Source organism: Heloderma suspectum, chromosome 1, assembly GCF_057233095.1.
Source record: "Heloderma suspectum isolate Gila_16-S chromosome 1, 16-S_ref, whole genome shotgun sequence".
In the NCBI taxonomy this organism is placed as follows: Eukaryota; Metazoa; Chordata; class Lepidosauria; order Squamata; family Helodermatidae; genus Heloderma; species Heloderma suspectum.
This window is the reverse complement of record NC_139458.1, coordinates 58,150,825-58,174,528: the sequence shown is the minus strand read 5'-3', so window position 1 is coordinate 58,174,528 and position 23,704 is coordinate 58,150,825. Positions and strand designations below refer to the sequence as shown.

The 23,704-nt window shown below is 48.0% G+C and overlaps 1 protein-coding gene across 1 annotated transcript in view; it reads right to left on the bottom strand.

Annotated features, from left to right (window-relative positions):
• PRKD1 (protein kinase D1) overlaps positions 1-8,565 on the bottom strand; it is a 147,360-nt gene extending 138,795 nt beyond the window's left edge. The window contains exon 1 of the mRNA XM_084827267.1: positions 7,517-8,565. Within this exon, the coding sequence (XP_084683393.1) occupies positions 7,517-7,699 (183 nt within the window). The 5' untranslated portion in view covers positions 7,700-8,565. The remainder of the gene's footprint in view (positions 1-7,516) is intronic.
• Between the last annotated feature and the right edge of the window lie 15,139 nt (positions 8,566-23,704).

The following is a 23,704-nucleotide window of genomic DNA, read 5'->3' as shown; positions in this document are numbered from 1 at the left end:
CCCTAACAGAGGAACAATCCCCCAGATTAATCTTCTAGGACCTCCTAGCGAAGTAGGAATGGAATCTTCAAAGCACAATATCCCCATTCTACTCCAAAAGGATACCTAAAATCTTGAATGATTTTATAAAAAAAAACTGAATGATTCAGGAGAATCAAGAGAGTCATGTTCCTGCCCATCCCAGCATAGGTGATCCACCAGGGTGATCAACACAGGCCAGACTCCATCCTGAAGCTGGATTGAAATGGATCCAGATAATCCATTACATCCAGAAGTGCCTGGAGACACTTTGCCGCCTCAGGAACTTCAATGAAGAATGGAGGACAGTACAGTAGCCTATAATGCCCTAGATAAGGGATAGGCAACCTGGTGCCCTCCAACTCCCATCAGCCCCAGCCACCATGGCCAATGGCCAGAGGTTACAAGAGTTGTAGTCCAAAACATCTGGAAGGCATGAGGTTGCCTGTCCCTGCCCTAGATCATAAGGATCATGAGAAGGTTTATTCAAGAAAGGTTTTACCACTCCCTTCTTCAGACTAGATTAAAACTATACCAGTCCACAATGGGTTCTGATCATCATAAAAATCCAGAGCTTCAATTTCTCTTGGCTCATTAAAGCCAGGGAAGACAGAGGTGCTAAACTGGTCACAGATACAAGGTCTGAAAATGGGGCAGAAGGGCACTGCCTCCCCCTGCCTTTCCCAAAATGATATTCCTGCCTTTGCCTTTAAAGATGAGGTCCATGTGCTAAAGGACAGCATGAGCTTCTGTCTAAAAGCAAATAGCTAACTGGTACAGTATTTTTTTAAATAACCCTCTACACTGTTAATTGTTAACTAAGCATTTTAATTAATACAGAAAGCCTAATAGCACAATCCTGTGCATATTTATTTGGAAGGATGTTCCACTGTATTAGTCAACTGGACTCCCAGGTAAGGAGAGCATAGGATTGCAGATTAAATGAATATTGCTGAAGAAATCAATCAAAATTGGGGGGAGAATATGTTTTCCTCTTTGCAATACTTAAGTCAGATAAAAGAAAGATCTACTCAGAAAATGTGCTACATAAAGAACGCTGAATAATGGTGCAGTAATATGAATGCATTAGAACTATTAATAATACAATGGATACTTTTTTTTTTCTTTTTTTAACCTCCCCCAACCCCATGGGGGGGGGGTAATTTTGGGTGAAAACAGTGAGGAAATCCCACCCTCCCAGAGCATCACAGTCCTGATCCAAATCAGGACCGTGCACACTTACACTGAAGTAAATAAGCCAATTTTAAGGATGTTTAGTTTGACCCTTACTTATAAATGATCAAAGGCTTAACAGTATTTAATGATTGCTGTCTTTATAGATACAAATCTGACCTTTAAAGTATAGGAAGAGTTTTCTCTCAACATAAACAGAGTTAGACACTGGTTCTAAAAACAGATACAATTATTTTCAAACTTTTTAATGAACTTAGCAACAAAACATAATACATACATGTGTATTTCAAATAACTGTCCTTAAATCATTTTTTATATGAAAATCAGTTCCCAAAACTTATGTGCATTTTGAAGGGAGAGGCTTCTGACTAACAAGCAAAAGCACACATTTTTAGCACATCTACGCTATTAAGAGCTTATGAAAAATAACACTTTGTAACCAAGAAGTTGGGTTGCACATTTAACAACATTGTGCGCTTAGTAGATTTCAGAGTAGTTCTTTAAAGTCAGTCAATCACATATCTTTTTTGCAGAAACACAGGACAAGAATGAGAGATAGTGGCAAAAACGGTGACTTTGGGTTCTGTGGAAGTTAACAATTTCCACTCTGCATTTACAGCATCTTGTATTCAGCAGTATAACTGGATAGTACAGGCTGTTGACAAAGTGCGATTCAATTACCCTCATTATGCACAGAGGTCACCTGCCAATTCCCCAGGCTGAAATTCAGCACCAGGGCTTTTGAAAGACTCCTGCCTATTCTCATATCTTTTTGTCCTAGGCAGCTTGGGACACTTATCATCTCAGCCATTTGCACCAAGCTCAATTTGTCCCCCAAGACTAAGCTTTTCATAAGCATCAAAAAGCTTGCTGAGCACACTCCAGGTGTCAGAACACAAGAACTTGCTGTTTATCTTTTCTTCTCACAAGTCCTATCACTTTACCACCTAGCAGCAGAAAAGCTTAGCCCTTTATTTCTTTTCACAATGCCTGTAACCCTGCATTCCATAGAGATGACCTAAAATGACTGGCCAAAAAATGAAGAGGAAAAAAAGCCAGAGAAGCAAACTGAATACTGAAAAACCATACAAAAAGCAAAGGTAACTGTCTTGGCTACAAGAAAAATGCCAAAACCTGCATTAGTCTAATATCTTTGTCGGGCCAACTCAAGGGTCACAAAAAATGTGCAAGCTTTCAAGATCTCCAGATGTCTTCTTCAGACTCTGGCTATACAAACATCATGACTTCAACATCAATACCTTGTTTTCTCCTCCTATAACTTCACTTCCCACCTCACCCCACCCTGGCCAACCTGCTTTTTGTAACATCTTGCTTGATGAAGAGACCTGGAGGTCTTGAAAGCATACATATTCTTGTGTCCTTTGAGCTGTATCAAAAAAACAGAGTATAACAAACTGTTCTGTTCATGGCAGCCCCAATCCAGGGCTAAGGCACTACTAACCTTGAATGATCCACTGCACATTCAGAGGTTGTACTTAGTCAGCCATACACAGATGTAGACCCTTGCAGTGGGTATTTCTGTCTATTGGATAAAATGTGTAATTTGGGAAAACAATGCAACAACAACAACATGCTGTGCCTTACTCATTGTAAAACTCATTGTTTTTACATATTACTTACGAACAGAGCATCAGTATTGAAGTTATAATTTGATTATCTCTCTTGGATAAATAGAGTGGCAAGAACAACAAATTAGCAGACAGAAGAGAAAGTTTAGACAGCACCTCATGGGCAATATGGGGGGACAATGCTGTGGGAATGAATGCCTTTTGCTACAAATGCGTCACCTCTGACCTAGGCCTCCAAGATTAAATTAAGACTGTGAAATTAGGTTTTATGCCAAAGAGCATCAAAACTACATGCTGTACATATTGGCAGAACTGATATAGTAAAACACAATCTCAATACAAAAAGTCTTGAATGACATACAGACCCAGTTCATATGTCACAAACACCCCATGGTTTAAGCGTTGGTTTTTTATAATGAAGGGGGAGTGAGCATGTCTGGGTTGTTCCTCCCCCAACAGCCTCCAATTCTGGGTTCGGACATCACGATGAACAGCCCAGGGATGAAGCATCCCTGGGTTGTTTTAATCAAGGGGGGCAGGGCAGGGGGAGGCAGCATGCTCACTCCTGCTCATTCTCAACTACGCAGAAAGCCCTGGGTGGTCATGACATGTGAACTCAGCCACAACCTGTACCCTATACAGAATTCAGAGAGTGTGTGCCCCTAAGAAGAGTGTGTGTCCAGGAAAGGGAACTAGGTCTCACCTCCACACACTGTGTTTTCTGGCTGACATGGCAACATCGTGCCAGGGTGCCCTCCTCGCCACACACACACACTATGCTACAAAAGTAATCTTGCTCCTGCCTGAGCCTTATCAGGCAACGATCACTCCAGTGGGAAAGAAAGGCCAGTGTAACACAATTTCTAGATTTCTGCTCCTGCCATTTTTCCTCCAGGGTCCAACAAGCATAGGCCTCCACCCTTTATTCAACAGAAGCATCTGTGTTTGGCTGGGGAGGTGTCCCCCACCCCACGCCCAGCCCACAAGATGTTAAAACCAAAACTCCAAAAGGAGTTTCAAACTTCCATGTCTGCTTTTAGGAGCTGGGATAGTCTGGAACAAGGGATGCCTCTTTTCTTAGTTCATATCCACCCCAACAGGATTTGATGTTTTAGGTCATGATTTCCAGTAGCTATTACACCCTCTCCATAGTCTTCCATGACAAGAAGTATTTGGGTACCTTAGTGATGTCGAGAGAGAGAGAGAGAGAGAGAGAGGTGTTATCCATTCGTTACATGGAACCAAATCATCTTTGCTCAAGGTAGCATTTCTGTTGCTGCACTAGGAAAATATGATTTAAACAGAAGGTCAAAAAAAGAAGAGTAGAAACATCTCTTTGCTCACACACACACCCAAGCCTATAATTTCACATCAACCTTTACTTGATTTTCTTCTTCCAATGTATGATTCCTTTGCTGTATGGAAGCTGGCCTGAAACGCTTATCCAGCCTTGCTTCCCTCCAAAAGTTGCAAACCACAGCATGGACATACAAACACCATCGCCATGCAGCAGCACACGCACACACACACACACACACACACACACCACATCTACTTAGAGCCAGTGCAGTGGCTAGACGGTTGGGCTTTGATGTGGGCAATCCCTGTTCGAATACTCACTCAGCCACGAAGGTCATTTGGTGGCCTTGAGCAAATCGCCAGTGCTTAGCTGAACAGAATTGCTACAGTGAGGGGAAAACATCTCTGAATGCCTTGTTATCCTGCTCTGCTTCCAAATACAACAAATAAATACATCCATTAAACTAGGATGGTATGTCACAGATCAGGTCAGGATTCGTGCAAGTTATAGTACCAAGAACAAAGTAAGGCAGGATCTTGCCTTGGTATTGTATCTAGAGATTTTTCACACAATCCACTACAAAAAACTGCACAAGGCATTGCAGAGTTAAAAAGCATGCAAGAATCTGTCACCGACCACATCCCGCTTTCTGATTATCTCAGGAAATACCATTCCACATTTAAGAACGAGCTATAGACATGTACTAGACTGACAGCTCCTTTGCTCGCAGGCCACTGGGACTCTCTCTCTCTTATTGTTGTTGTTCAGTCATTAAGTCGTATCCGACTCTTCGTGACCCCATGGACCATAGCACACCAGGCCTTCCTGTCCTCCGCTCTCGCTCTCTCTTATTAGATGGGTTAAAAAAAGGAGATGCAAAGGCAGAGGTTCAGTGAGGAAGAAGGTGAACCACATGGGAAACAAATGGTGGCTAGATGGTAAGGAACCAACTGTGAAATTACTGATCATGCTAGTCAATAGCCCACTTCATCATTTGCTACCTTCTCAATCCATTTTGTGCATCTGAGAAAACTGGCTGTTTCTCAAAACGCTCATGCCATAACAAGCCACTTGCTCTCTAAGGGATTCCTAACACTTTTATGTATTTATTTATTTATTACATTTCTATACCACCCAATAGCCAACGCTCTCTGGGCAGTTCACAAAAATTTAGGAGACAGATGTGCTCCCTGTGTGACCACCAGAGGTCTTGACATGAGTACCATCTCTTTCCAAGGGGAAGACGCAAGCCTGCTGACAAAGGGCCTGAAGGCACACAACTACACCGTTCAACTCTTTAAACCAGCCTTTCCCAGCCTAGTCCCCTCCGGATGTTTTGACTACAAGTCCCAGCATTCCTGACCCCATTGGGCATGCTGGCTGAGGATTATGGGATTTGAAGTCCAAAATATTTGGAGGGTACCAGGTTGAGGAAGGATTGTTAAACTAAGTCCTGGATGGGGCACCACCATGTAAGGCACACACCACTCTTTAGTGGAAGTGGTGTAAATAATAAGAAATGCTCAGTCTGTCCAGTGCACTGTGATTAGCCTCCTTTTCCTCAATCAGATGCACGTGTTAAGTGTTTGTAGATACACACCTCCCATTCCGCATTCACTAGGAGATAGTCAATAAATCTGCTCATGAACCAAGACAGGCAGGAGAGAGTAACAAATGTGTGACCATGGAGGGACTAGATTACACGAAAAGTATTGGGGGGTGGTTAAAGAAAAAAACTTTAAAGGTATTATTTATTTCCCACCTTTCTTCCATCATGGAACTCAAGGTGGCTACATGTGGTTCCCACGTGGTCTCCCCTCCAAGCACTGACCAGACCCAGACCTGCTTAGCTTCAGCAAGGTGGCTGCCTCATGTGCCTTCAGACCATGCCCTGGGACCTTTGGGACCAAAAGTATGTTGGTCTGTTGAACATTGCTTCTGATGAAGTGGGCATAAATGTCAACAAAAAGCAAGAATAACTTTGTTAGTCTGTCAAAGTGCCCCAAGACTTAGGAAGGGACCGTGGCTCCATGGCAGAGCACATACTTTGCATGCATAAGGTCTCAGGTTCGATCCTGGGAATGTCCAGGCAGGGAGGGCTGGAAGAAATCCTGCCTGAAACCCTGGAGAAGCATTGCCAGTCAATGTTGACAATACTGGGCTACATAGACCAATGGTTTGACTCAGTATAATGCAGCTTCCTATGTTCTTAGACTGTGTTGTTTTTAAAAGTGTGGCATACTTTTTGGAAAAATCACTCCGTGACTACGCAAGGCTGCCTGCTGCGAAAAGCATGACTCTGCCCATAAAAACTATCACACAGCAGCACCTGTGTTTGGTTTTGCAGAAGCAGGCATACAGCGGCTTGCGCTGCAATCCTATACACACTTTCCCAGGAGGTCGTCCAATCGAGCTCAGTGGGGCTTACTTCGGAGCAGACATGCAAAAGACTAGGCTGTTAGGCTGCAAATCCCCATTTCTGGGTGCCAGCCTCTGTGCACGGTGGGGCTTACTTCTGAGTAAACACCCACAAGATGGAGTTTGGAAGGCAGCACCTCGGGGCTCCTGCACCCTCCTGACATTTCACCCCTAGGCGCTATTTCTGCCAGCTTGCTTCTGTCCCCCATCCTCCATAAGAGGGGGGCAGGGAGGCATCCGTTCAAAAGGTCAGAACTGGCAGGGCATGGGCCCCAGACATCGGGTCGACGGGCATCGGGTTGCTTGCTGGCCCGAGCTCACTCTTCCCAAAGCGTGCCGACTTGTTTGGCTTTCTGGCTTGCGAAGTGGAAACTTTCTTTCCCCAGCGGGTAGTGCGGGGCCGCCTTCTTATTTTAACAGCTGCTGGTGAGCCCCCAACGCCCCGTCCCCCCCCTTCCTCTGATAGCCCACCTCCCACAAAGTCAATCTTTAAAACTTGGCACAGGGTAAGAGGGGGGGAGGGAGAGAGAGAGAGAGAGACCGGGGAGGGAGTGTCTGTGTTGAATTGGGGGGGGGGAGGCAGGGGGGGTCTTTTCTTCCGCGCGAACCCTGCAGAGAGTCAACGAGTACAACTCTAGCGATGGGAAGTATAACAGGGGTGATGGAAGAAGGGAGGGAGATGGAGGAAAGCAGGGAGAAGTTGAAAAAGACGAAGAGGAGTACATTACATACACACACATCTTTTCAAGTCCCCCCACCACGCCCCAGGGCTCTTCTAAGCAATAAGAAAGCCCAAAATGAGAGGTCCCGGGGCTCAGACCTCCCTGAAACTGACGCCTCCTGTCCAGGCAGCCGTTGACGCTTCATCGCGAACGTGGCGGGCCGAGACGCTCTGCACGCGCTCAGAGGCACTCGCTTCTGCGACGTCGCCCGCCTCAAGGGCCTGGAAGACAGGAGCCCCGCGCCCCCGGAGGGGAGGGAGGCCGGGGCGCCTTACCTTTTGATCGACGATGGAGCAAGCCATTTCCCGGACGTGGGCCAGACTGAACTCCCCCGAGGAGTCTTGCAGCAAGAGCACCGGCTCCCGGCTGAGGCCGATCTGAAGGTGGAAGGAGATGCCGCCGCCGCCGCCGCCCGGCGGAGAGGGGCTGGGCGGCCGGATGACCGGCGGGGCGCTCATCGACAACTTCCCGCAGCACGAGGGGGACAGACAGAGAGACAGAGAGCGGCAGAGTGAGGAGGAGTTTGCCCCAGCAGCCGCCGCCGCCGCCTGGATCGGCCGAGTTGGTTTGCGCAACGTCCCCTCCGCTCCGCGCCTGGCAAGGGAGGCGGTGGGGAGAGACCGGGAAAGGACGCCGAGGACGGCTCTGGCAGCCCGGGAGAAGAGGCCCGGCGTGCTGAGGATGGGGCCGCCTCAGCTGCAGCTCCCGGTGCGGGCTGGAGGCGGCGGCGGCGGCGGCTGGGCGGTCAAGCGCGCTCTGGGATCGAAAGAGGAAGGGCGGGAAAGGAGCCGTCGGCGCCAGAGCCACCACCCGGCGGCCCCAGGAGCGGCAGCAGCTCCGCCGGCGCCCAAGTGGCGGGGCAGAAGGGCGGGGCAGTGGCCCAACTCCATCAGGGCGGCGGCGGCGGCGGCGGCCCACCCTGGACCCTGCCAGGTAGCCAAAGGCTCGATCGCCCGGGGGGGCGGCGTCGCCCGCCTCTCCGTGGCGCTCGCTCGCCCGCCCACCCTGGCTGCCCGCCCTTCAGTCCGCTCACTGCCAAGTAAACAGGCACAGGGTCGGGCCGGGAGGCGCAACGGGCCGTTTCCCTGGCAGCCGCTCCACTCGAGCCTGGATGCAGCCGTGGCCTATTCGGATGTCATGACCGGTGGCCCCGGCGTCTTTTTTTTCCCGTGGCTGGGCCAACCGCAGCAAGCAGGTGGCCCTGGCAGGAAGGCACAGCCTCCGAGGAAACCTCTCCTGCTGTCGCCTCGGCGAGAGGGAGGGCGGAGTGGACAACCCCACTTTCTTCTCACCCTTGGCCCCAACTTCCCACATAACTTTCTCCTCCCATCTAGTTTTCTTTCTTTTCTTTTAGCACAAGACCCCCTCATCTCCCAGGCACGCAAATCTGTTATTGCCCCTTTTTCTATGCCCCCACCTCTTTTGCATCCCTATGCCATAAAGTCCTTCCTTCTTTAAAACACAGACACATTAATAACAATCCTCAACTTCGCCCTGCTTTTCCAACCCTAGATTTCTCTCGAAGAGAGGGTCTAAACCAGCCTTCCCCAACCTGGTGCCCTCCAGATGTTTTGGCTGACAACTCCCAGCAATCCTGACCATTGGCTATACTGGGGATGCCCAGAGTTGTAGTCCAACACAGCTGGAGGGTGCCAGGTTGGAGAAGGCTGGTCTAGCCTGTGAACAATCTCCCCAAGTTCCATCTGATTCTGCACTCGGTACCTTCAAAGCAGCCTTCATCCCAGCTGTTACTGGTCCTTCCGCTGCTGCTTGTGTTTTATTAGTGAGAGATAACAGCAAGGCTAGCTGGCAGAGCCTGAAGAAACTCTGAATCCCTCCTGCTTTGTGGCTGCTTCTGGGCTGAGTTGTGATTTGCATGCAAGTAGGAGCTTAAACCTGTCAGCCAACTCTTTCTAGCTGTCTCCCATCCAGCTGAGCAGCCGTGAGTGGTGCCATTACCCCCACCAAGAGCCAGTCATATGCTGGTAGTAGAGGGAGGGAGCTGTCACTGTAGTGCTAGGGCTCTGTTCAGCTAACTGCTGGGTCCCTCATTGAAGCTGCTGATGCTGCTACTCCTCCTCCTCCTCCATGATTTATTTGTGGGTGAAGAATAATCAAAGAATCCCACCCACCACCTGTCATTTTTCTATTTACCAAACATGAAAACACATCCTGTCTAGTGCGTGTCATTTCTAAGCTGAAGCTCTTTCATCTCATGGGAGGGGGGAGCTTGCCTTCCCATCATTACAACAAATGCAAATCTCTGTGCTCCAGTCTTCCAAAGAATCAGGACCAACACAAACATTACTTCTGTGTGTGTCTAGAAGCAACATTGGAAAAAAATTTACTCTAGAGTAGACACAGGGGCCCCAATCCAGATCAGGACCCTAGCATGGTGATGGGGGGTGGGGTCTGCACATACTCTAGAGTATAAATACTTCTTTTAAAAATGGCTGCTGGACTCGCATGTAAAGCTATGCCTGTTTTGGTCTGTAATCTTAATGGAAGGATGGAATGTTTTTATTTATTTAGCTGTATCCCACCCTTCCTCCAAGGATCTCAAGATGGCATCCATGGAATATATCTTGTGACTGAGACAGATTAGGTAGTAAGACAGCAATGTGCTCAAGGCCAGGAATCAGGAATTTAAACTTGGATCTCCCTGGGCCAATGCCAGTATTCTACCCAGTAAACAGATTGGCTTTGTATTCCAGATAGTGTATGTATTCCAGGCTTTGTATGCTCAGATGGCAAGCATTTGGACTGTGTGGGCACATCCTAGCGAGGGACATGCACTCTACGCTTGGCCTAATGTAAAATAATATTGCAGATAGTACATACCCAGCGAAGTAGAAAGGCAGAGCTAGGATCAGGTCACAACTGCAGCGACCGGACCATCTGTGAGCTGATGAGAAAGCTTAGCCTGATGGCATCTCTCCCCGCCTCCCATTGCTCCTCTGTGAGGGCTTTCTGCTTACCCGGCTGAAGGAAGTCAGCTGTGTTTCTGGACTGGTGGAAGTTCCCACCTCATGAACTTTATTTGAACTGGCCATTGGTCTTGAAATTGCTAGGGGGAGTTGCAAGTGCCACTTTATGGCCCTCTTACAAAGGGAGCTAGCTCTCTGTTAGTGGCTGGTGTTTTATTATTTTATTTTACAATTTATTTATTTCCAGTATGTATATACTTGTTGTTGTTCAGTCGTTAAGTCGTGTCTGACTCTTCGTGACCCCATGGACCACAGCACGCCAGGCCTTCCTGTCCTGCGCTCTCTCCCGGGGTATGCTCAAGTTCATATTCATTGCATCGGTGATGCTATCTAGCCATCTCATCCTCTGCCGTCCTCTTCTCCTTTTGCCTTCCATCTTTCCCTGCATCAGGGTCTTTTCCAGGGAGTTTTCTCTTCGTATTAGGTGGCCAAAATATTTGAGCTTCAGCTTCAGTGTCTGATTTATATACCACTCCACATCAAAGATTTCGGAGCGGTGAACAGCAAGATAAAAGAATAAAGTCCCACAATTAAAACAAAACGTTTTAAAAGAACAGATCCTGAACTAAATAAACCGCAGCTGGTCACTCATGGAAAGCCTCTCAGAATAACAATGTTTTCAGGAGATGGTGAAAGCAACACAACATTGGCGCCTGCCTGACCTCCAGAGGCACGGAATTCCACAGGAAGGGGGCCACTACGCTGAAGTCTCTCTTCCTGGTGGACTCCAACCGGGCCATAGGTCCACGTGGAACCACCAGGAGCAAGCCCTCCGATGACCTCAGTGACCGGGCAAGTTGGTAAGGGAGAAGGCACTTTGTCAGGTCTCCAGGTCCCAAGCTGTTTAGGGCTTTATACACTAGTACCAAAACCTTAAACCTGGCCCGGTAGCAAATAGGCAGCCTTATTTAACCTACTGGTTGGAAAGGTAACCAGTTCCCTCAGCAAAGGAGTTACATGCTGAACAGGGGCAGCTTCTGACAACAGCCGAGCTGCTGCATTCTGCGCTAGCTCCAGCTTCCAGACCAGCCTCAAGGGCAGCCCCACATGGAGCGCATTGCAGTAATCCAGACTTGAGGTTACTAATGCCTGCAGCACTGTGGCCAAGCTATCCCTATCCAGGAGAGGCTGTAGCTGGTGAACCAGATGAAGCTGGTAAAAGGCACTCCGAGCTGCTATGGCCACTTGGGCCTCCAGTAACAATGATGGATCTAGGAGTACCCCCAGACTACAAACCTGATCTTTCCGAAGGAGTACAACCCCATCCAGAACAGGCAATGCGCCTATCTCCCAGACGCAGAAACCACTCACCCACAGGGCTTCTGTCTTGCCAGGATTCAGCTTCAGTTTATTGGCTCTCATCCAGCCCATTACTGAGTTCAGACAGTGATCCAAGACTTGCATGGCCTCTCCTGATTCAGATGTCACAGGGAGATAGAGCTGTGTGTCATCAGCATACTGATGGCATTTAGCTCCAAATCCCCTAATGACCACTCCCAGCTAGGGATGTACGAATCCCTTACCTTGGGGTCCGCCGGGGGGGGAGGCGATCTGTTCCTCCCCCGCCCCCAGAATCCTCGCCAGCCGGCTCCTCTCCGCATTGACTCTGCGGAGCCGCCAGCCAGCTCCAAAGCCCCAGCGATATGGCCACCATTGCCATATCGCTGGCTGGACTGACGTACTGTGGACACAAATGGCGTCCAGTGTAGTGGATGCCATTTGCGTCCCTGCTCTTTGACGTGATAGGCTACGTAAATCTTTACGTAGCCTATCGTGCAAAGGAACAGGGATGCAAATACACCATTTGCATCCCTGTTTTTTCATGCATTAGGCTACGTAAAGATTTACGTAAAAAGATTACATAGATTACATAATCTACCTAAAAAGATTTATGTAGCCTATCACGTCAAAGAGCAGGGATGCAAATGGCGTAGCAGATGCCATTTATTTCTGCAGTCCATCAGTCCAGCCAGCAATACGGCAATAGCGGCCGTATCGCTGGGGCTTCAGAGCTGGCGGCAGGCAGGATCCAGCCAGCGAGGGACTTTGCGGGGAGACGGAGGTAGGAGATCCAATCCTCCATGGACTTCGGGGGGCCGGATTCTGTTGAGGTCATTGGGGTCCATGGAGGATTTCTCCAACATCCCTACTCCCAGCAGCTTTTATTAGCCCTCAGGGTTGTGCTTGGGAGGAGGAAGTAATGGAGGTGATACTATTGAAGTCATTATGGGCAGGGGGAGATATGGCACTGGGGAGACTGATGGTCAACAAGCCAGTGAAGGAGATGTGGGAGCAGGCAATTAGTGTCTGTTTTTCTTCTCAAGCAAGTGGAGACTGATTGCCCTATCAGCATCCCCTTGAGTCTGCTGGTGCCAAGCTGGTTCATAATATCTCTATCATCCATGATTTGAAAGCTGATCTGGTGTGCACTACCAAGAGCTGGGTGGGAGAGCTGGGTGGGGTTCGTTTATCCCAGCTGTGCCCATCCAGGTATTTGGTACAGGACCAGCATAGACTTGGTTAGGGGATGGGGGTAGCCATGAGAGAGAGAGAGAGAGAGAGAGAGAGAGAGGAGAACTCTTATAGGCTTCCTTTCCAGGTCAGCCCTAATCTAGAACGTCTGTATCTGGTGTTGGGCTCTCAAAGCAGACTAGGGATTCTGTTGGTGTACCACCCACCCTACTGCCCAACAGTCTTCCTGCTTGAGCTGACAGAAGTGGTCTCACACTTGGTGCTGAGGATGCCCGGTCTGTTGGTTCTGGGTGACTCCCAACATCCACACTGAGGCTGTGATTTCTGGGGCAGCTCAGGAATTCATAACCTCCATGATAACCATGGGGCTGTCACAACATGTCATTAGGGCTGACATGTTGAAGAAGCCAGGGCTAGATCCAGAGGACCTTAATAAATTTAGAGCAGTGGCCAATCTTCCATTTTTGGGCATCGTGATTGAGTGGGTGGTTGCTGGTCAACTTCTGGATGATAGTGATTATCTGGACCCATTTCAATCAGATTTTAGGCCTTATTTTGGGGTGGAGACTGCTTTGGTCACCCTTTCAGGTGACCTTTTCCAGGAGAAAGACATGGGGAGTGCTTCCCTGTTGGTTCTTCTAGACCTCTCGGTGGCTTTCAATACCATTGTCTGTGGTATCCTTCTAGGGAAGCTGTCTGAATTGAGAGTTAGTGGCACTGTTTTACAGTGCTGTCCAACCCATTTTCCTTGCAACCCAGCCATTCAGGCGCTGCAATCCCAATCAGGGTCACTGGGGTGGGGAGGAGGCTTTAGACCTCCCTTCCCCAGTGACCTTGAAGCAGTCCGTCCCATGTGTATATATGCACCTCTGTATGTGTGTGTCTCTGTCTGTCTGTCTCTGATGCCCCCTATGGAGGACTCCTGGTTAGAGGATGACGTGGAGTCCCCCGAGGAAGAGCTACTTGAGTCTGGGGGCCTTGAGGCAGATCAGGGGAATCCTGGGTTATCAGCCCTTCCCCTCAAAATGTAGTTAGCCTCCTCTTGGACTTCAATGCACAGGTGTCTAAAGGTTCAGGCTCATATGACCACCAGACACAGAAGTGTCCACCTGAGGAATAAGGTCTCCTCATGAGTAAAGTTATATTCGTGAGCATGGCTCTGCTCATGAGTATACCACTCCTACGGTAGCACTGATGGTCTGCAGCTGTGCTCTGGGAGGGGCTCTGAAGGCTCAGATTTAAAAGCCTTCAGGTCCAGACACAGAGCACAACACCTTGTATTTCCCTGCTAACCTAGCTCTTCCCTGGAACTCCCTATGTTTGGACTGCCTCTTGAGTAACTTCACGGAGCTTTGACATCACACTACCATGAGCAGAACAGCAGGCACACATATGCGTGCATGTGTGGCCCCTGGACCCCCAACTAGGGATGGCCAGAATGCTTACCTGCCGTCCTAGGAGGGGATCCTCGAGGGGGGAGGCATTCCTTTCCTCCCCCCTAGAATCCTCTTCAGCCGGCTCTGCTCCACGGCAATTCCGCGGAGCCGCCGGCCAGCTCCGAAGTGCCAGCGATATGGCCGCCATGCCGTTTCACTGGCCGAAGGGGACTATTGCCTGAGGACGCAAATGGCGTCCCGGACACCATTTGAGGCCATAAAGGCCTTAATTTAAGGTAAATGCAGCCATTTACAGCTGCATTTACCTTAAAATAAGGCCTTTACAGCCGCAAATGGCGTCCCGGACGCCATTTACGTCCTCAATCAATCCACCCAGCCAGCAATACAGCAATGGCCGTATTGCTGGCGCTCTGGAGCCAACCGGCAGGGAGGATCTGGCCGGCGAGGATTCCTCCTGGAGGCGCAGATAGGAGATCCGATCCTTCGTGGACTTCAGGGGTCCGTGGAGGATTTCTCCAACATCCCTACCCCCAACTGACACCGGATGCGGCCCTTCAGGGCCAAAATGTTTGTGACCCCTGCTGGGCTGTGGGGAACAGACTGCTCTCTATTCTTGTAGAAGCAGAGAATTAGGGATGTACGAAAGTCACTTACCTTTCACGGATTATGTTGATGGTGGGGGGGGAGGCGTTCCATCCCTCCCCCCGGAATCCTCGACAGGGGGGAGGCGATCCGTTCCTCCCCCCCGGAATCCTCGATGGCAGGCTGTGCTCCGCGGCAGCTGTGCGGAGCAGCCGGCCCAGCCCAGCCCAGAGCCGTCCGCAGCCAGATTTCCGGCCGCGGAGGGCTCTTGGGGGGGGGGAACCCACGTACGCAAATGGCGGCGGCTACAGCCGCCGCCATTTGCGTTCCTTATTTTTGGCCGTCTGAATCTACATAAATATTTACGTAGACTATGACAGCGAAAATAAAGGGGAACGCAAATAGCGTAGCGGGCGCTATTTGCGTCCCTTTTTGATTCACCGTTTTAGCCTACATAAATCTTTATGTAGGCTAAAACAGCGAATCAAAAAGGGACACAAATAGCTCCCTCTACGCTATTTGCGTTCCCCTTTATTTTCGCCGTCATAGTCTACGTAAATATTTATGTAGATTCAGACGGCCAAAACTAAGGAACCGTAGCCGCCACCATTTGCGTACGCGGTTTTTTGGTTTTTTTAACCCAGCCATTATAGGCTACGTAAATCTTTACATAGCCTATCACGTCATTTGGGGGGGGGGGTTGTTTTTTACAAGACAAATGGCGGCGGCGGTAGCCGGTCGGAAGACCAGGCACCGAAGCCGCCGCCGGCGGAGCCACCGCCGCCCAGAAGATCTGCCACAGGTAAGTCTCGTCCCAGGGGGGATCCGCGGGGGGGTGGGGGGGCAGGCCATTCTGCCACAGATTTCGGGGGGCCGAATGCACTGGCATTTGGCCTCACCGAGATCCGTGGCGGAATTCTCTGACATCCCTAGCTAAGATACAAAGCAAAATGTGCAGGCACTATTCTGCCCATTTTTTTTTCATGAGAAATGAGCCTGCACCAAACTTTCACTGTTGTTAGCCAATAAAGGAGGTCATACCACTGATTGACATGCCCATTGTTTGGAGAAGGGAATTCCTAGCAGTGTTGTCAGGTCTACGGAAATCTCAGTAGACAATCTGCTGAAATATATGATGATCTACTAATGGAATAAAAATACCCTCAAATATGACAGGTGTACTGATATGTGGCTTTTTACATGAATATATATTTCCACAGTGAAGCAAGGCATCTCTATGCAATTTGGTCCTTCATTTGGACGACATAATGGAGTGAGCAGAAAGAGGGCATCTGATAAGAGCATCTGACAGCTTAGAAAGGCTTGGTCTGCTCTGCAATTGCAGGATGGTCTGTTCAGCAAACTCTGTCAGGATAGGTCTTCCTTACTGCCTTGTTTTGCCTGCAGATTCCCAGGAAGCCTTTTTAGAGGGGTTTTTGGTCTAATAACTCAATCCAGGCCTATGATTGATGAATCTGAATAGCATGACTAGGAGGAGCTTAATGAACCCCATGGATAGTAGCTCTTCTCATTCAATTCCTGCCCGGCTCGCTGACAAGATGGTTTCTGCCTCTCTCATATCTAACGGGGTTTGGGGGAGGGGGGTTTCCAGTGGAGGCTGGTGGCTCCGATGTCGGTGGGGTGGTGTATCCGCTCCGGGTTTCAGTCAGAACCAGGCAAAACTCTTCCGCACCTCAGATAGCTGAAACCTAGAGTGGAGTCACAGTTTTCTAGTTTTTAGTGATGGAAGGTGAGAAAAACAAAAGAAATATATGCAAAAATATAATCAGGAGAGAGAGAGAGAGAGAGAAACCTCGGGGGGGGGGTATTGTTTAAAGGAAAGAAGGGCCTATGTCATCTCTTGTAAAGTGTATGGCCGTGATCACTTCAGCTGGTAAAGCAGACATAGAAAAGCATGTGGGGGGGGGCACACGAAAATACTGCTCAAACGATCGAACAACTGGTTTCGTTGTGAGTTCAGCAAGCACAGAGCGTACAGTTGAGAAATGGGCAAAAGAAGGTGAAGTCAAACTAGTTGCATTTGTGGCAGAATGTAATTTGCCCAGAAATGTGATGGAGTAACTTCCATAATTTTTTTCAGAACATCCGAAAAGGCTGTGCTACAGCAAAAAAACAAGAAGAGCATGAGACAAATAAACTACATGGAACAACAAAAACGACAGCAGTTTTGAAACCAGTAACTGGGATAAGAAGTAGAGATCTAATCATTATTGCCATCTATGGTCAAAGTAACAATGGTCAATGCAATATAAATATGCCTACAGACTGCCCAGGACAAGAGGTGGTGGTGCATTTCTGTTTTGTTGGATTGGTGAGTTCATTTATACATGGGCAAAATCTAACGTCATGCAAGCAGACTTCCAACAAGATTTTCCCATCCTCTCTTCCTTCGTGCACCTCCAAATCTGTTCTGGAGTGTACCCCAACCGTCCGAAGCAGATGAGGGGGAGTCAGGGGAGAAGGGAAATCCATTCCGCCAGTGGTTTCTCTTCTGCTGGTGAAATGACAACATTGGATCCAAGCCATCATCTTTTAAAAACTCCTGAAATCTACTGAGTTTTTTCTTGGGAGTTCTACTGAGATTGAGCCTTGTGACCTGGTAACACTGCTTCCTAGTTCATTTGTAAGCCAGTTTTTTTTCTTTTTGTCTCCTTGGTAGAGAAGTAATTGCTGCCCCATAGAAAACTCAGAAACCCAGGATTTTAGTGTAGCTATGCTTGGAAAGTCATGTGTCTACCCAAAGCTTACATTCATGGTCTTTCTAAGTCATCTTATTTCATACCAAAAAAATGTGATTCTTCCTTCCCCCAAGTTGGTAAACATTAAAAAAAAACACCTGCCAATTCCAATGCAGATAAAACCCATTATTATTTTACTCGTATTGCAGGTGGTAGGGCTGGGACTGAGAGAGTGTTGCTTACCGTAGTCCTTCAGAGTAGCCCAGTATTCTCAAACCCATTTAGCTGGAGGGAGGGGGGAGTTATAGTGCTGAATATCAATCCTGCAATGTAGTCCGGTGTTGTTATCCAGTTTGTATTTTAGGGAAATGTGGGGTGGGCTGTAAAGTTGATTGTTGTACCAGTGAATTTGATTAAGGGCTGGAGAGGTTGAAGAGCAAGTTTTGAGGGTTCCAGCTGCAGGCACAGATGTCATCCAGATGCCAGGTCTACCCATTGGTGGACATCAGATCTCTCCATTGAGAAGCAACAGAGGGGTAGATCTGTTACACACATTTATGAAAGACAGGGTCTACCCAGCTTAGTAGATCTGGTGCTCAGGCCTTGCTACCGCTCAGTCACCAGATCTACCAGAAACATTAAACCTGTTATCTGATGCTGATTACATGTGTCTCCGTCTCCCCTTCCCCCAATGCCTTTGGATGCCCAGGCTAGTTCAGCCGCCTTGCCTCCAGCTTGCTGCTCCTTTGTTTAGTTGGAAGACACTGGAAGAAGCTGTTCCTTTTCATAAGCCTGTCTAGGGTTTTAATCCTAGCGTTCCCACACAGACGTTTGACCGCAACCATCCTCACAGCTGTGTTCCATGAACAATTCAAATATTCATGAGTTTTCTGTACCATCAAACCAGCTTACGCAGTTAACCAAAGAGGCTTCACGGCCACAAGTGCAATACAATAAAAGCAGGGGCGGGGGATGTTTTTCTGTCAAGGGTCACATTTTCTTGGGGATAGTCAGATGAGGGCAGTCTCATGCTGGCAATAGGTGGATCCAGAGACAAAAATGGGTGGGGCCCACCTCTCCCTCTGCCATCCCCTTTTCTCTCTCTCTCTCTCTGCCAGGAAAGGGACAGATTGATACTGCCAGAGGTCTGAACTGAGCACTTGCAGAGCGGTTTTGAAATTAGGGCAGAGCACTTCTGCCATAAAATTGGTACCCCTAATCAATGATGTGGGAAGAATTTTCCAGTGCTTAATTTTTCCACAGGGGGAAAAAAAAATCTGTTTCATAACTTCATTAGTAACAAAGAATGGATGGCAATTGCAAATACAATATTGGGCAAGGTTGGTGTTTTCAAAGTTGTAATTAATGGTTCTTGTGTGATATGTGAGAGAATACATATATTTGTCAGTGAAATACATATATGTCTCAGTGCAAAATGGAACTACTAAGTAGTTTCAGCAAATTAAGGGTGCCCCATGAATTGTAGCGGAAGAGAGTTGAACTTTGTTGAAATAGATGAGTGGTTGTCAGCATAGCATGCACAGTTCTTCGAGTTACTAAAATTAATTAGTGCATCTTTCTTCAAACTGGTGCCCTCCAGATGTGTTAGACTGCAACTCCCAACATCCTCAGCTAGACATGCTGACTGAAGGAAGCTGGGAGTTGTAGTCCAGTATTCCTGGAGGGCACTAGGCTGAGGAAGACTGAATTAGAGTGCAATCCTATGCGGATAGGTGCCCGCCTCCAAACTCGGAGGTGACTGCCTATCCAATGCATGGCAGGAGGAACATGGAAGGGATCATCTCCTCCACACTCCAGCCACCCTGCATTCACGGCTAAATGGACGATTTCAGCTGTCTAGCCATGGGACATCAGAGCGCAGGGTGGGGAGGCCAGACAACACATAGGAAGTGTCATACCAGCACTTACTAACGCCCCACTACCAGGAACGCCCCCTTTCCCCCTGCTCCACACTGCTCTTACAAGCGCAGGGTGCATGGACAATCCACACAAGGCAGTGCGGGGGAGGCAGTTCCCTGGGAACTGACCTCAGCATGTGGGCTCCATGGTTGGTTCCAGGAACCGACCAATCCTGTGGCCATCTAGCCACTGTCTAGCAGCCATGGAATTGCCCCTTAGTGTGTTTTCAGTACCTTTGCTTGTTTCTTACATTTAAACAATGTAAGAGAAGTACATGCTATTGTCTTTACATTTTTACAAGTATTCCAGTAAAGATGTCTGCACAACATCACGTTAATTTTTTGTGTGTGTTAATTTTTTTTAGCAAATATTTCAGGTCAAATACTTGTATTGGGACAAAAAAAATAACATGGGGTACTTCTTTTTTAGCTTTGTCACGTATTTTATTTGTATTAATTAATAATGCTAAATTAGATTTTCCGATGCCAACTGAACATTTTCCAGTGCAAATGACCCTATGTAAATTAGTCTAATTTGCATTGGAGACATTTCCAATTCAGTTTTTTCCAGAAAACCCACATCACAGTCCCTATTACATTATACTGCCTTCATGGCCATCTCACCCATATTAACTGTGGGGGGGAAACCTAAGAGAGCAATCCTGTGGCCCCTAGACAGTGTTCAGTTTACTGGCTCTGAGGCTGGAGACAAGGCTGCAGCCTCGGAGCCAGTAAACCATGCTCCCTGCCCACACCCCCTCATAGCCCGCACAGAGAGAACTGCAGCAGCTACCTCTCCATGCTTGGAAACCAGAGTGTGGACATGGGGAAAGGGGGGGCGGGGGAGAGGAGGAGACCAGGGAAGCTGTCTTACACAGCTTCCTATGCTCACCCCAGCTTCCTTCCCTCCCGCTCTCAAGTGCTCCAGCTCGATCAGGGTGGCCGGAACGTGGAGGCGAGGATCAGCTCCGTGCTCTGGCCACCCTGCATTACGGTACTCGGCAGCCCCCAACTATCATCATAGGATTGTGCCCTAACTGTTATGTTCTCAAGATCTTTATGCACTATGTTGCCCGGGGGGGGGGGGTGTGCTAGTAAGACAATAAAGTAAAGTAGAGTTATATAAATAATTCTACTGAAGAGTTCCATGGCTATCATTACAGGTGTCCTAAACAGAATTAATTTCTTTATCTGTCCATATGGTGTGCCCCCCTAAAAAAGTAATTTCACAACCTCAGCTAATTATTATAAATGGGAAGATTGAAATTCCATTTTACCAACTACATTATCATCATCTTAAATTCAAAAGAAAGAATGCTTTACCTCTGTGTTTTGGCTTTGACCATCAAAGGATTTAATTCTAATAACAGTATGGTCTTGAAAATGGAAGAGGAGATTGGTACTCAAATAAGCACTGACCATTTCTGCAAAGGATGTTGAGGAGAAGCCAGAGAGCAGCTTCCCATGGTTGCAGTTAGGTATAGACAGTACTAAACTAGGGATACAGACAAGCCCTAAATGGACTTCTGATTCTATGAATCTGATCCATGGATTCTGCAGCAGACCAGCATCTTCTGAGTCGCACGGACCTACGGACCAGTTTTTACTTTCTGGAATTGTTTTCAAATTTAGTATACAAAAATAGAATGTTGCTGGAAAATATGCAAATGTATACACCATTTTTAAAACAACATTTTATACATCGCTGATCTCTCTTCAACCTCTGCTATGTAGCAATCTTTTTTTATTTTCTTTGTGTGCATTCTGCTCATAGATTGTATGCCGAGCTAAAGAAAATACCCAAAATGTTATGTGTCAGCGAAAGTTCCATAAATTGTGGCAGACTTTTTTCTATTCTTTTTCAAAGGGGGAAAAAATCCAATCCATCAATGAGCAGGTGACAGAACAAAAGACACCTGAAAATCCATGAAACACAGACGGGACAGATTAAATAAAATCTGTACATCTCTATGCTAAGCCAAGTGACGTGGTGAAAGGCAAATCTTTTTTTTACAGTGACACTCCCTGTTTATTTGGGGGGAAATAACCATGTGGATGTACAACTCACCTTCGGAACTTAATAGTGCAGTCAATACCTCTCATTCTGATTCAGTGCTAGATTCTTGTCAGCCATTTGGGCTATTGCAGCTTGAAGCACAACCACTATTGTGGTTTGTGGCATGGAAAGTTTTCATTTTACATGCTTCATATTTAAGGCACAGAACTGGTTTTAAGTTTAGATTTGTTTGTTCGCTAAGCCCTACTTTTAGGAGAGACTGCCTGAACTAACACTACACGCTGCAGAGCGTTGAGATTAAAGACAAAGGAAGGGGCCATGAAGGCATTTATGACACTAGAACCTGATGGCAATAGCAACTAGGGATGTATGAAAGTTCCGCCACGGATCTCGGGGAGGCCGAATGCCAGCGCATTTGGCCCCCCAAAATTGGTGGCGGAACGGCCCGCCCCCCCCGGGACGAGACTTATCTTGGGCGGATCTTCCTGGTGGCGGCGGCGGCAGCGGCCAGTCTTCCGACCAGCTGCCGCCACCGCCACCATTTCCAGGTTAAAAAAAAAAAACGTGATAAGCTACGTAAAGATTTACGTAGCCTATCACGGCTAGATTTTTTAAAAACACCGTGATAGGCTACGTAAATGTTTACATAGCCTATCACGGCTGACTTTTAAAAAAAAAACGCGCGTACGCAAATGGCGGCGGCCATGGCCACCGCCATTTGCGTTCCTTATTTTGGCACGTCTTAGTCTACGTAAACATTTTCGTAGACTAAGACAGCGAAAATAAGGGGAACGCAAATAGCGTAGACGCTACGCTATTTGCGTTCCCCTTATTTTCCCCATCTTACTCTACGTAAATGTTTACGTAGACTAAGACGTTCCAAAATAAAGAACGCAAATGGTGGCGGCCATGGCCGCCGCCATTTGCATACGCGCGTTGTTTTAAATCAGCCATGATAGGCTACGTAAACATTTACGTAGCCTATCATGGCTGACTGCAGGGACGCAAATGGCGGTGGCTACGGCTGCCGCCATTTGCGTCCCTGCTAGCCAGCGGCCGGATGTCCGGCTGCTGGCGGAGCCGGCCAGCGGCTCTGCAGAATCGCTGCGGAGCACGGCCGGCCAGGATTCCAGGGGGAGCAACGGAATGCCTCCCCCCCCCCCCACCATCAACATAATCCGCGGAAAGGTAAGTCACTTTCATACATCCCTAATAGCAACATTCTTGATGGCTATTGGCTACAGCAACAATTACAAAGTAGAGGAGACTTTTAGGGTGTGTTCTCAGTTCAGGCAGATGGTTAGTAAGTAGCATGTATTGCTTATGACCTGGCTAATACCTAACATGATGTGAGAATTTGGGCTAGAATCTCAGACACACACACCCCTGTATAATATACAGATAATAATAAAACCCATAAACTGTGCCAAAAGGTGAAGCCCCAAAGTCCTACTGAAAGATAAGAGTACAAATGTTCCAGCTCTGAGTGATCTCCATCAGTCTCTGATTTGGCTCCCTCAAGGGAGCCATGGCAAGCAAAACAGTCCTAGCCAGAAAAACTTTATATAAAGTTCTTGAAGTTCTCTAGGCACTATCTGGAGCCACTATCCAAACACTGTGCAAGGGGCTGGGAAGGGCAAACGCAAGTCCTAGCACAATATCTTAAATGCCGATCCAGCATCTTAAATGCCTGTCTGTTTTATACAATTTACCAAGTTGCAACTTAAGAGGTTTAGGACACAATCCTCTGGGGATAGGCAGCTGCCTCCGAACTCGGAGGTGGCCGCCTATCCAATGCAGGGCAGGAGAAGCACGAAGGGGATTATTCCCTCCGTGCTTCTCCTGCCCTGCATTTGCAGCTAGACAGCTGATTTTGACTGTCTAGCCGCAGGAAGGCAGATCGGGGGAGGAGGCTGCTGGACAACACATAGGATGTGTTGTACCAGCATTTCCGCCTTCCCCGCCTCATTTTGGCCACTCCACGCTTCTCCGAGCGCAGGGCTGTTCTGTGCTGCCTGTGAAGTAGCGTGGGAGGAGGGGAAGGTCAGTTCTCTGGGAACCAACCGTCAGTTCCCAGAAACCCACATATCCTATGGCTGTCTAGCCACTGACTAGCAGCCATAGGATTGCTCCCTCCACAAGTTATGGGGATCATGCTGATTTAAGTAGCATTCAGGGAAGCATAACTGATTTTAAAATAGCAGGATATTCTTTTATCAATAGGGTAGACACCGTGGGGGCTAGTGACTCAGATGTCAGTGGGGCAGTGTATCCATTCCAGCTTTCAGTCAGAACTCTAAAGGAGTTATCCTTTAGAGTTCTGACTGAAAGCCAGAGTGGATGCACTATCCCACTGATCAGAGCCACCAGCCACCACTGCGTAGACATAC